Here is a 13,977-nt window from a genome sequence, read left to right on the forward strand (position 1 = left end):
GGCTTGAGAGTCATCTTTCACCTTACTTTTGTAAACATAGCCATAAGAAATTAATCACAAGGGTACATGTCCACAAGTAGGAACCAGATACCAGCAGCACTTCGAATGGAACTCAAAAACACCGAGCTTTGGGCCTCTCCAATCTATTTCTTTCCTTGTTTTCCAACCATATGTATCAATTCCCGACCACTATTGAAAATGCCAAAGGCTAAAATCAATATCCCCATTTTTCAATCATAGGTATAGTGAAAGCATACTCCAAGAATCGACCATCTATATTCTTCAATTAACACACTGTAAATAGTGCGAGTTTTTCAATCGTCTATCAGGTGTTGCATAAGCCATGGGAGACCATAGTTTGAGAATTTATCTGATCAGGTGTCTATTTGCTCCAGTGTAACCAAATCCATTTCTAAGCATTCCACGAAGAGGTACTATGGGACTTTTTTCTGGCTTCAGTCATTGCATCAAAATCCAACAGAGTAAAACAAGCAACAATGCCTTGATCAATACCAAAAACTTGGAATTTAAATAGAAAGATATATGATTGCATAAAAGGAAGAGCAAGATCATGGCGGGATCCCTCAATAATCAAATACTCATCAAATACTAAAAATCGAACAAGGTGCTTCCAGAAGCACCTTCATCGATTCATCTGCGTCATAGTAGGTGAAATCACTCCTACACTTCCTATGAGATACACATGCCGAATTCTCAGTAGTAGTAGGGAACAGAAGCATGGTGCACACCTGCACAGGCCAACCTTTGTTGATCCAACAATTTTGGGAGTGCTTCCAACAATCGAATCGATACATAAATCAACCCAATACATTACAGTGAATTGTTAGAACTATTGGAGCAGAAAAGCATGATCTGCATATCGATGCATTCCAATTTCTATGTAATCTGGCTTTCTAAAACAATTACAAAAACAAATCAATCCATGAATCAATTCCACAGATTAGGGCATACTTACCCACAAATAGACGAAGGGACCGACTGAGTCCATCCAAACAAACAACAAATCACAAACAATGGAAAAAGCACAAATGAAAAAGAGCATGAGAAGGAACATAGTTGAAATGCACAAATGAAAAAACACATGAGCATTCAATACTTCGCAGCCATAGGAAAAAAGAGATGTAACATGAGAGACAACACAGGAGCAGATACCTAAATTGCAGAGAGTCGCTTGCACAAAACTTGCTAATGTGAAGATCATATGTAGGGCTCAAAGATGCACGCAAAAGCAAGTGACAGGATGGTAAGCAAGCAATACAAATGCAACCTCTCATTCTTCAGTTTTGATTAGCAGTAAATCCAAAGGGCTCCCTACTCCCAAAAGATGGTTATCTAGACTTTGCTTTAAATGAAAAGAACAAATTTTAGGACAAAAAAAGCGAACTCATTGAGTCTAATAATGGCCCACTTAACTCAACTAGTGTGAAATTATTTTGGGAAAAGCACAACCTTGTCACCGCACAATTGTAATGGTATATGCCCTAACGAGCTAACAAAATCAATTAGGCCAACATAAGAAAAGGGAGCTTGCAGTAATCTTTTCACCCTCTCTTTTAGCACAGTTACAAAGCAAAGTTATGACTGGTTTTATACAGATGCGGGGAACATTCAAAGCTCTCTGTGTTTTAGTGTTGTCCATACATAAATAGATTGATTGTTGATTGGAAACATGCTTCAGTATTTAAAATTTTAACTATCTCATTGAGTATAAAACAATTAGTCTGTTAGATTTAGCATAAAGTGACCCTACTCAACTCTTTAGACAATGATTACTGGCTAAAAGGTGGCTGGAGAATACATGTTGTGGCCTGGTGATTACACTTCTCTTTTAGCCTTATGATTACAATAGCCCCATGATGTCAAACCCTTGATTAGGGAAAAATCAAAACCACCTTTATTGGGCTAAAAGAGCTCAAATATGAGAGGAGGAGAAGATGATGATGATGAATCATAGAGACCAACAAGGAGAAGGGGTAGAAACACACTGTTCACAACCAATCAAAACAATGAATGTAACAGGCCTGTAAAGAACCATTTGTCTTTTTTCCTATGAGCATCCTTAACTACCCAAGTGACCTTAAAAGACCAGAAGCATGTGTTCTCACTAATATACAGCATTCTCCACTTTGATGATGCCTGATGGTGCTTGATACCTCCAAAAACTCTCTTATTCCAAGAAGTATATCCCTATTCTTACTCCATCCAAGGGCATTATAAGGTAGATAAATTCTCTCATGCAGGTTCACAGGTTTTACTGACTGAAGCTGCTTTCAGTGTTTATAAAGCTCCTACTTTCAAGCCACAGACAATGACTGCTTATAGATTTTTGAAGCAACATGTTTGACACATCATGCTTCGACAGCAATATTCACAAAAAACCGTCCTTTGATGCATTTTCCGTGCTTGGAATTTAAAATCCTGATTCAAATATTCACTAGCTTTGATGAAACCAATTAAAGATTTCCTGTTTTAGTTATAAACTAGTACAAGACCAGGGAAAACTGGTCCACATCCTGGCTCTTCCTTTTTCTAATTGGTTATGAAAGAAACATTTTTTGTGAGCATCATTCACCTCTTCACATGATATAGTTGGTAAGATTGCCTACAGCCCACCTTATTGTAAAACCAGTAATAGGTCCAACACACAAAGAAAGAGAGGCCAAACATGTGAGACACATTTAAATATAGCACGCATGAATATACATCATTCATTTGAGAAAGTAGTTGAGTTGTAAAATGGATCTACCAAGTAAGGTGTGAATAAACCAATCCCCCCACGACTCTCAATCATGGAGGAGTTGTCTTTCAGCTCATCTAGAGACTTCACCCACTCAATTTTTGATGAGTGCTCTCTAGTGTGTTTATGAAGAAAGAATAGCGAGTTGTACTCACAGTTAGGAAACATGTAAAAAGGAAACGAACCATTCAATCTGTGAACAACATATCCAAAACTAAGTTGGTCTCGTGGTGTGAACCTGTTGACTTCATTGAACCACAAACAGCTGAACAAATTGGTCAAAGGTGTGTGCCGTCGAATGATAATAGCACCTTCTGGAACATCTGAAAAAGAAAAAAGGTTTGCTCAATATATACAGTACACAGCCATGTAGATCAACTTCAATGCAATCCACTAATATAATCCAAGCCAGGACAAACTTGCAAAATTGCCTAGTGGAAAGACAAATGGACCTGAACTGTGCCATTTTAATTTGCAGACAGTAGACCATAAAGATTTAACTGAGTTTCTGATCTCAAACTTGCCATCAGTGAGAAATATGAATCTGAGAACTTTCAAAATAAGCTTACAATGATAATCTACATCCACTGCAATTCTCAAAAATCCACCCCCCTGCCGGGTAGCCCCAGCTCCCCCAGAAGAACATGACCACACCAATGTGAATCCATGCACAAGACGAGATGCTAGCTAGGGCAAAGATGACCACACCTGGAGCTGCAGAGGGCAAGAGACACATGGAATCAAAACTAGACATATTTTAATCCCAACCTAGATTTAGATTTCCCAATGGCCAAACGAAGACCATGCAGAGCAACAAAATGCCATGCATGATGAAGAAGCTTGCTCATCACATCATGAAAGCACTCGTGGTGCTGCTCACCAACCAGAGTATTAATATGGGGTCAATGCTACAATAAGTTGTAAGTTGTAACTAGAAGGATAAATTTGTAAGTGAATGAACGTGAATCTGTTTTGTCTTTCAAGTGCAGATCTTTCACAAATCTTCACTCTGTTGAAAGAACATAAATTGGCGAGTCTCTCCTCTACACTGAGTCCAAATCATTACAAACTGGATAATTTTCTTTCCAACATATAGCCACTTGATTCCAAAACCAAATCCGACTGCTATATGGCCAAATTAAACCAAGGACATGAAGACATGCCCTGGATGTAGGAAAGATTGGCAGATGACTGTAGAGACCAAATCTAGGCCCAGTTAAGGTACGGCTTCCAATAAACAATAGCTAAGGATTTAGCAAAGGGTAAAGTGCGTAAGCAACGGAAAGGTTGGGTATAAGTGTAACTCAAGCTTAAGAGTGGTAGCAAGTTGACTCTAGTCTTGCAGGAGTTACGATTCTTGAGTGGAAATATAATGCATGGTAAAAACTTGCCTTTTTTTTTTTTGGTAATGCCTCTAAATAAAGAAGGCACCAACAAAGATACATTGATGCACATGGGAACTGGAAACTGGAAGTTGGAAGTTCTTCCGGTGTAATTTCTAAGTTTCTCAAGACCAAGAGTAACTTCGACTTGAAACCATTCAAGGCAGATCAAAACAAGACAAATCTTTGGGGAAGCAAATGGCATGCACCATGGAGAAGGTTGCTTATCACATAATGAAAGCATTAGAGAGCTGGTGCTGCTCCCCAACCAGGGTATTACAATGGGTCAATGCAATGATAAGGGTGTAATTGACTAGGGGGCGAATGTATTGAGTAAATGAACATCTTAAGTTCAGATTTTTCAAAAAATTTCACTGTAGAATGTATGTAAATCGGCAAGTCCCTCCTCCAAACCATATGAACGGGCTAAAATATTATTTTCAAAGTTGTTCAACAAATATCCACTTATTCCGAAAGCCTCATTGACATATGGTTTCCCATAAAACACAATTAAGAACTTAACAAAGTGGGAAGTTCATAAGTAATCTAAAGCTTGGGTATCAGAACCTCAAGATTAGAGTGCTAGCAAGTTCACACTAGTCTTGCAAGGAGCCAAAATTGTTGAGCAGGAAAATTGTGCATATGATAAACAGGTTGAAACTTGCCAAAATCTTTGTTGATACAAAGTCAAAAGCACCAGCAAACATAGAGATGCATTGTCAAGCAGAAAACCAACATCAAAGTTTGAAGCCTCGAGAGTGGTCACTTTACAAGTTCATGGGCACCAAAACCCTAATTAACGGGTGGCTTTTCTCAAGCCTTGCCCAACCTCCTCCTCATAGGTCATCCCATCATTTTGTCTATACAAGGAGGGGTCGCGGCCACATTCTTACACTTGTACTTGCTCATTCTTGGTGCAAAGAGAGGGAGCCTATTGAGACTGTTAGCTTACACTCAATTGTTATACTCCTTGATTCTCATACTAAATTCTGGACCCTGGTCCTCCATTGTGATGTATTGCTTTTCTAACATGGTATCAATGTTTAGGCCTTTTAAATGAGCATTGCTCATTTTGTTTGCTGGTCTTTTAAGAAGTGTTGTCAAGAAAGCGGGGCCCAATCACCAAGGCAAAGCCAAAAATCCAAGTCTTCAGCCCACCAGTCAGAACCGATAGATTCACATAATATTAGTTCTCAACTGAAATACAAGCCCAACATGCAAATACCTAAGGAAATACCGAAACTTGCATACCAATGGTTTAATGCTAAGCCAAAGACGCAAAGAAAAGCTACAAATAGGTGTGCAAGAAAATCAGAAAGAGGTGAAGTAGGGGTTTGCAACAAAAGGAGAAAAACACAAAGTCCTGATGAGCTACTTAGCCTAAGAATATGTTAATGTAGCATAATAAATCCAACTCAAGAGTAGTAGCCTAAAAATCTACCTACATTGGTCTAAAGAAGGACTAGCCTAACATAGCCGTTGATGGCATGTGAAGGTCCTTTATTCACCTCTGTGTATTGTACATGTGTATTATTATATTGTACATGTGAATGCACCCTTACGTGCCCTAAGTATAAATACATTTTGTTCTTTGTGTACCAACACATTGTTGGTACACCCAAATCATATCGTACTCTCTCTCTGTCACTCTCACTCACCTGCACACTTCTCCTCCTGCAATGCACTCTCAACAACTAGTATCAGAGTTGACGGTACAAGCCGAAGATCACTGCACACACTGCACTCATCATTGAGACCGGCATGTCAAATAGACTGCTCGCGATCAAGACTAGTCGTCGAGGTTGACGGGGTTGTAGGCGTACATGACAGATCAACAGAGCGACCAACGTGTAGGTGATGACCAAGCGACGGGGACCAGGCAGTAGGCGCACGCAGGGACCAACGTGGAGTCGTGGCGACCAGCGAGATAGCGCTGGCGTGGCGACGAGGTCCAATGGGGTGCCAAAGGGTTGGTGACAAGCATCGGGTGACTGATGCGATGGGTCGGCGAGTCAACCATGCTTGCAGTATTGATGGGATAGGCACTGTACAGTTGTCTTTGAATAATGGGTAAGAGCTTGTGTTGAAAGATGTTAGATATGTGCCTGACATCAAGAAGAGTTTACTATCTGTTGGATAGCTTGACTTGCATGGTTACACTACACTGTTTGGTAGTGGTTTGTGGAAATTGAAAAAGGGTTTCATGCTGATTGCAAAAGGAACCAAGAAGGGCACTTTGTATTGTCTGCAGTGTAAAGCTTTGAATGACAAGTTCCTTGCAGTTGCTAAAATTAGCTGTCATTTGGAGTTGTGCACGAGAGATTAGGCCATATGAGCCAGAAAGGACTTGATGTCCTTACCTCTTTGAAGAGGGTTGATGGAAAAGGCTCTAAACTTGATTTTTGTAATGACTATTAGTTTGAGAAGCAAATGAAAACTTCTCTTTACTCTTGTGTCTCCCGTAAGTCCAATTGGTGCATTCTAATGTACGTAGTATGCCCGTGAAATCGTTGGATGGTATTGCATATTTTGGGTTTATCTATTGAAAAAGAAAAGTGAAGTGTTTGCTGTTTTAAAAACTTTTCATGTATTTGTGACCACTCAGACAAGTAGAAAGCTTCAATGCTTGAGAACTGATAATGGGGGTGAGTTTACATCTACTGAGTTTAAGTCTTTTTGTGACTTGCATGGAATCAAGAGGGAGCTTATAGCTCCTTACAACCCTTTTTCAAATGGTGTGGCTGAAAGATACAATAGGACTTTATGTGAAAGAGTGCGGTGCATGCTGTCCACTGCTAATCTCCCTCATGAATTTTGGGGAGAGGCACTTAAAACCACGGTTCACATTTGCAACCGCTCTCCAAATAGGTCCTTAAATAATGGCATCCCTGAGGAGGTTTGGTGTGGCAAATCGATCTCATATGGCCATTTACGGATATTCGATTGTGATACTTTTGTGCATGTTAAAGATGATCTGAGGAGTAAACTTGACCCGGAATCCACCAAAGGCATTTTCATGGGCTATGGTGATGAGGGTGAATTTGGCTATAGAGTGTGGTTACCACATTCCAAGAAAATTGTTCGCAGCCATAATGTTGTGTTTAATGAGGCAAAGTTGCTGAAAAGTACTTTAGCCTCTAATAAAGACATGAAAAAGGTCAAATTTCAGAATTTGCAGCCACCTATTGTAAAGAAATACTTTGACCCAGAGGCACAAATAAGAATCATATGACAAAGCACAGACTGATAAAAGAACACGGTTAGGGTTAGGGTAGCACAGAGACAATGAACACAGAAAGTAATTGAAGAGACATAACTGCTGAATATACAATGCTCACGCAGCAAACACACTATGCAGTGAATGAATACTGAATCTCGAACTCTTGTATCTCAAGGATCAAGGCAGGGGTAATGAGCTGGAGAGTATGTTGTACTCTGAATGGATTCCAAATCGCAGCAAGGCAACCTCCAGATGTCGAATACCAGTAAACGCAGCAATGAGAAGCTAGATCTGATGCAGTGGAGAGAGAAAGACTAAAAACGCAGGTAGGACAGCCTGCAGGAGAGAGAAAACTACCAAACGCACGCAAAATAGCCTGTGGGAGCTGGCGACTGTTGGAGAGAGAAAATTGCAAATTGACAGGTAGGACAGCTGAGCGATAGCTTGCAAGAAGCAAACGCAAGCTTGTAAATGATGTGGCAGGTTGTACGACAGCACATCTATGCAAGAATAGTAGTGGCCTACCTAGGATTAACTCCAAACTACGTGAAGAAGGCTAGAGATCAAGCGCTAACTCATGTAGATAGCAATGGACAGCTTCGTTGAGATGTCCTCTACGAACAAGATGTGGGCAGGAAGCTGAAACAGTTGAAATCTGCAAAAACGAGATTGTGGGCTGAATGGAGGGCAGTATACGTATTCATAGAAAGTTTGGGCCCTCCCAAGTGGATTTGTGCTTATGGGACACAGAAACTCTTTAGGATCGTGTTTCTTTTAAATAAACTAGGTTTCTTCATCAATTAAGTTTTGGGGCTGTTAAAGTAAAGCTAATGCATTTTTAGCTCAACGCCCCCTCTTAGACCTAACAATGGTGCCACAAGAAAGATCGTTTTACCCCAAGGCATCCCACCCCAAAGTGGCCAGAGTATCGGACAAAGGGTGCGCATCGGCTACCCAATGGCCTACTAAGACTATAGAGATGATGGTAATCTTACCAAGGGAGCCCAAGTGATCACCCCAGAGAGGACAGGGCATCAGACAAAGGGTGCACGTCGGCTGCCTAGTGGCCTACCAAGCCATGCAGAGGTGGATGGAATCAACTATGGACTTTTTTTTTTTTTTTTTGAATTTGATAGGTTTAGTATTAAGTGTGGGTTCAAATCAGTTTTCGTCCTATTAAGTATCCACGCCCCAAATGGGAGAATGATAAAGGATGGTTAGACCCAAGACCTTCACAAAACAAGCATACTATCCCTACCATTAGTAGATATCGGAGAAGAAGGAAAATGGATGTGGGTATAGCAAATATGGGAAGCAAGCAAAACCAGCAAAGCAAGCAAGCAAGCTCATGACAAATTGCCTCGGAGACTGCCATGGGTAATGCCACGAATATGGTGGATCCACATTCGACCACTCCAAAAGACTGAAAAGGGATAAATACGCACATATGCATTTTGTTCATTCTTACCATTTAATGATTGAAAATGAAATGATGATGATGATGATGATGCACCATGCAATATAGAAATAGGAACACCAAATCCATTCTAATTTTGAGAAGTAAACTAAAAAGAAGGGTAGAAGAAGAGCTACCTAGCCGTTTCTTATAATTCCCACAATATGTGTTAACATACAAGAATTGGTCCTCAAGAGAATCTTTTCCGTAGTCAACCGATTATACTCTATCTTAAAAGACGAATCTAAAGTACCTTGCATCGGAGTGGACGGAAGAGGATGAAAGAATGGAACATACTCCGGATTTCTTTCTCCAACAGGGGGACCCATCTCTGAGCGAGGCCTCGACAACCCTGCAATATCATCAGATTTATGCACAACATCTGAAGAGAGAAATTCATGCATATCTTCATTGAGTAGCTCCTCCTGAAGGGCAATCCTTTGATCAAGCTCCTCAATCTTCTTTCGTCTAAAGGCCATGATCACATGGTATTCTTCAGCGGAAAGCTTGTATAGCCTTTCTTCTGTGTTGTCAGAAGTGTCTTCCACCATGTCAGAACTTTGTGGAGCAAGCTGTTCTGCCCACTCTCGCTCGGTTCTCGGCATAGGCTATTCTAGAGACTGAATTGGTGTTGATGTATTCGAAGTCATTTGAACCTTAATTGTTCTTGCTTTTTGCGAAGAGTTTTCAAATCAAAGGCCTAGGTTTCTTAGAAAGTTCTAGGCTCTGATACATAAAGAAATATTCTAACACAGAAACACAAATAACAATCGTACGACAAAGCACAAATTTAACTCAGAGACAATGAACATAGAAAATAATAGAAGTGATATAACTATTGAATATACAATGCTCATATAGCAAACACACTATGCAGTGAACCTCGAACTCCTGTATCTCAAGGATCACGGCAGGGATAATGAGCTGGAGAGTGTGTCGTACTGTGAACAGATTCCGAATCGCAGCAAGGCAACCTCCTGATGTCGAACGCTAACAAATGCAGTAGTGAGAAGCTAGATCTGATGTAGACGGAAGAGAGGAGAGAGAAAGACTAAAAACGCAGGTAGGACAGCCTGCGGGAAAGACTAAAAATGCGGATTGTAGGAGAAAGAAAAACTAAAAACGCAGGCAAGACAATCTACAGGAGAGAGAAAACTGCCAAACGCAAGCAAAATAGCCTGTGACAACCTCTGGGAGTTGGTGACTGCTAGAGGAGAGAGAAAACTACAAATCAACACGCAGGACAGCTAGGCGACAACTTGCAAGAAGCAAATGTAGGGCTGCGATGATGTGGTAGGCTGTACGGCAACAAGTCTGTGAAGGAACAGCAGTCGCTTGGCTAGGATCAGCTCCAAATTGTGTGAAGAAGGCTGGAGATCAAGCACCAATTGATTTAGACAGCAATGGACAGCTTCACTGAGATGTCCTCCGCGAACGGGATATGGACAGAAAGCTGAAACAACTGAAATCTGCAAAAACGAGATTGTGGGCTGACTGGAGGGTAGCATACGTATTTATAGAAAGTTTGGGCCCTACCAAGTGGGTTTGTGCTTATGGGACACAAAAACTCTCTAGGAACGCGTTTCTTTTAAATAAACTAGGTTTCTTCATTAATTAAGCAAGTTTTGGGGCTGTTAAAGTAAAGCTAATGCATTTTTAGCTCAACACCTATCACTTCAAATGATGAGCCTCATGACGTTGTACCACAGGCTGAAACTAATGATCAACTGGTTATTTTTTAGCTAGATGATGATGGACAACAAATAGAAGCACAAGGAGGTCATGGACAACAAGATAGACTTGCTGATTATGAAAATGCAAGTGCTAGAAATGAAAATGAAGATGCTGTACAGCATGAACAGCATGCTGAAAATGGCTTACAACAGCTAATAAATGCTGAAAATAGCATATCTCCTAATGTAGACCCAATTCCTGAGAATGTAGATCATTGGATACGCAGGTCTACACGCTTAAGAAGGCAGCCACATAGATCTTTGCACTATGTGATGCTTATAGATGAGGGTGAGCCTCTTACATATAAAAAGGTCAAGTCATGCCAATTCAGTAGTAAGTGGAAGCTAGCTATGCACGAAGAGATTAAATCTCTGTATGCTAATTATACTTGGGATCTTGTGTTGTTGCCCAAAGGAAGGAAGCCTCTTCCAAACAAATGGGTTTACAAAGTAAAGACAATTGATGGGAAACCCAAGTACAAGGCAAGATTGGTTGCCAAAGGGTATGTACAAAAGGAAGGGATTGACTTCCAAGCGGTCTTCTCACCTGTTATGAAGATGACCACTCTACGTGTGCTTTTTACTCTCACTGTTGTATTGGATTTAGAGCTGTACCAAAAGGATATGAAAACAACTTTTCTGCATGGTGACATTGATGATGAGATCTACATGAAACAGCCCAAGGGCTTTGTAGTTCCTGAAAAAGAGCAGTTGGTGTGTAAACTAAAACGCAGCTTGTATGGGTTGAAGCAAGCACCACGGCAGTGGTACAAAAAGTTTGACACTTTTATACTCTCTCATGGGTTTACATGTAGCCATGCAGATCATTGTTTGTACATGAAAAAGGATACAGATGGCAACCCCATCATACTTGTTTTGTATGTGGATGATATGTTGGTAGCTAGGAAAAGAAAGACTAGCTTGGATGCTCTCAAAGATCAACTGAAATCAGCTTTCTCCATGAAAGATTTGGGGAATGCAGAGCATATATTGGGCATGAGGATTCGCAGGGATAGAACGCAGAAAATGTTGTTTTTATCTCAAGAGAAGTACATTGAAAAGGTACTAGACAGATTTAACATGGCTGAAGCTAAGCCTCTTGGGGTGCCCTTACCTCCATATCTTAAGCATAGTAAAGCCAACAACCCAAAAGATGACATGGAAGCCAATGCTATGAAGGGAGTCCCTTATGCATCAACTTGTGGCTCTGTTATGTATGCTATGGTCCCTACTCGTTCAGACATTATTCATGCAGTGGGAGTTGTCAGCAGATTTATGTCAAATCCTGGCAAAACACATTGAGAGGCTGTGAAGTGTATTCTTCAATATCTAAGGGTAAACAAAGAAAGTGTATTTGCTATGGGCAAGGTGCACTTAGTCTGCAGGGCTATTGTGATGCAGATATGGCAAGTGAATTGGACACTCACAGGTCCACTAGCGGGTATGTCTTTACAGTTGCTGGTTGGGCCGTTTCTTGGTGCTCTAGGTTGCAGAACATCGCAACACTGAGTACTATTGAAGCTGAATACATATCAACTACTGAAGCTTCTAAGCAAGCTATATGGTTGAGTAAACTTACAAAGGATCTCGGCATGTCTATGAGTACTCCAGTGTTGGGATGTGATAGCCAGAGAGATGTGTATCTGGCTAAGAATGCCATGTATCATTCACGTACAAAACATATAGATATGTGATATCACTTTATCAGAAAGATTCTAGATGATGGTCTAATCACATTGACCAAGATGAAAACACAAGACAATCCTGCAGATGTTCTCACTAAAACTCTAAACAAGGCTCAGTATGAGCATTGCATACGACTAGTGGGAGTTGTTTAAAGGTTCACTTCGAACCTTTAGGTGGGAGGTTGTTGGGGTGTAAAGGTCCTTTATTCACCTTCGTGTATTGTACACATGTATTATTATATTGTACATGTGAATGCACCCTTACATGCCCTAGGTATAAATACATTTTTGTAGAGACCGAGAAGCACGAAGATCAAGACAGTCAATGTTCGTTAGCAGCAACGAGACAGAGAGAGTGAGAGAGAGCAAAGTAGAGAGTGTGCACAATTTGTGGGTACAATGATGAGTGTACCACTTTAGGTTTTTAGATATATATATATATATATATATATATATATATATATATATATATATATATATATATATATATATATATATATGAAAGTACAAGTGCTAAGGGTGTGTTCACACCTGAGCATATTAAAAAGCACGAGGGCCTTTATTCCCAACAACCTCCCACCTAAAGGCAATGTGTCTTAAGAGAAGAAAAGAATCAGCTAAGTCTAGGTATGTACAAAATTGAAATACATATATCTATCCAACACCCATCATTTGTCAGCAATGAGCAACCGCTCTGCTGGAAGACCCTTCGTAAGAAGGTCTGCAGGATTATTATCTGTATGCACTTTGACAAGCTCAATGCTCTTGCTGTCAAGTACATCTCTAATGAAGTGGTACTTCACCTGTATGTGCTTCGTCTTTGCATGAAAGACGAGATTCCGTACTAGCATGATAGCACTCTGACTATCATAATGGAGAACAGGTAACTCTATAATGCCAAGCTCTCCCACCAAACGTAAAAGCCATAAAGCCTCCTTATATGCCTTAGTGACAGCACATACTTTGCCTCTGTAGTAGACAATACAACACACTTTTGTAGCCTCGAGATCCAAGAGATTGCTCCTCATGTGAAGGTAAACACATACCCAAAAGTGGACTTTCTGTAATCCGCATGACCAACATAGTCTGTATCCATAAAGCCAACAACAAATGCCTTCTGCTTTCCAAAGCAGATGCACAACTCCTTTGTGCCTTTGAGGTATCTCATAATACCTTTCATTGCTTCCCAATGTTTTTTACCAAGATTTGCCATGTATCTGTTAACCACTCCCGCTGCAAAGGCAATGTCAGGACGTGTAGCAACCATAGTATACATCAAACTGCCAACAGTTGAAGCATATGGTATCTTGACCACTTCAACCTTCTCATCATCAAATGTAGAGCTGTCCTCTGCACTAAGTTTCACATATGGAGGCAATGGAACGCCAATTGTTTTCTCCCCCTCCTTATTGAAACGCTGCAAAACCTCGGAGATATACTCCTATTGAGATAGATAAAGCAATCCTTTTGACCTATCTCTGAGTACTCGCATGCTAAGAATGTGATTTGCATCACCAAGATCCTTCATGTCAAAGTTGCCATGAAGACTTTCCTTCAGTGAGTCCAAGGCATGAGTATCCTTGCCAGCAATCAGCATGTCATCAACGTACAAAACCAAGATAATCAGGCTGTCATCTGCTGCCTTCTTGGTGTACAAGCAGTGATCCACTTGACTTCTATGGAAACCTTGAGACTGCACGAATGTATTAAATATATGATACCTTTCTCTTGGTGCTTGTTTTA

General features: G+C 40.5%; 1 protein-coding gene across 1 annotated transcript in view; it reads right to left on the reverse strand.

Moving 5' to 3' along the window:
• Positions 1–2,436: 2,436 nt before the first annotated feature.
• Positions 2,437–13,977, reverse strand: part of LOC148040114 (putative hexosyltransferase MUCI70) — an 80,815-nt gene continuing 69,274 nt past the window's right edge. The window contains exon 6 of the mRNA XM_087696786.1: positions 2,437–3,081. Coding sequence (XP_087552912.1) covers positions 2,726–3,081 — 356 coding nt within the window. The 3' untranslated portion in view covers positions 2,437–2,725. The remainder of the gene's footprint in view (positions 3,082–13,977) is intronic.

This window comes from Lygodium microphyllum, chromosome 2 (assembly GCF_053477565.2).
Source record: "Lygodium microphyllum isolate KBCC chromosome 2, Lygodium_microphyllum_v1.1.10, whole genome shotgun sequence".
Lineage (NCBI taxonomy): Eukaryota > Viridiplantae > Streptophyta > Polypodiopsida > Schizaeales > Lygodiaceae > Lygodium > Lygodium microphyllum.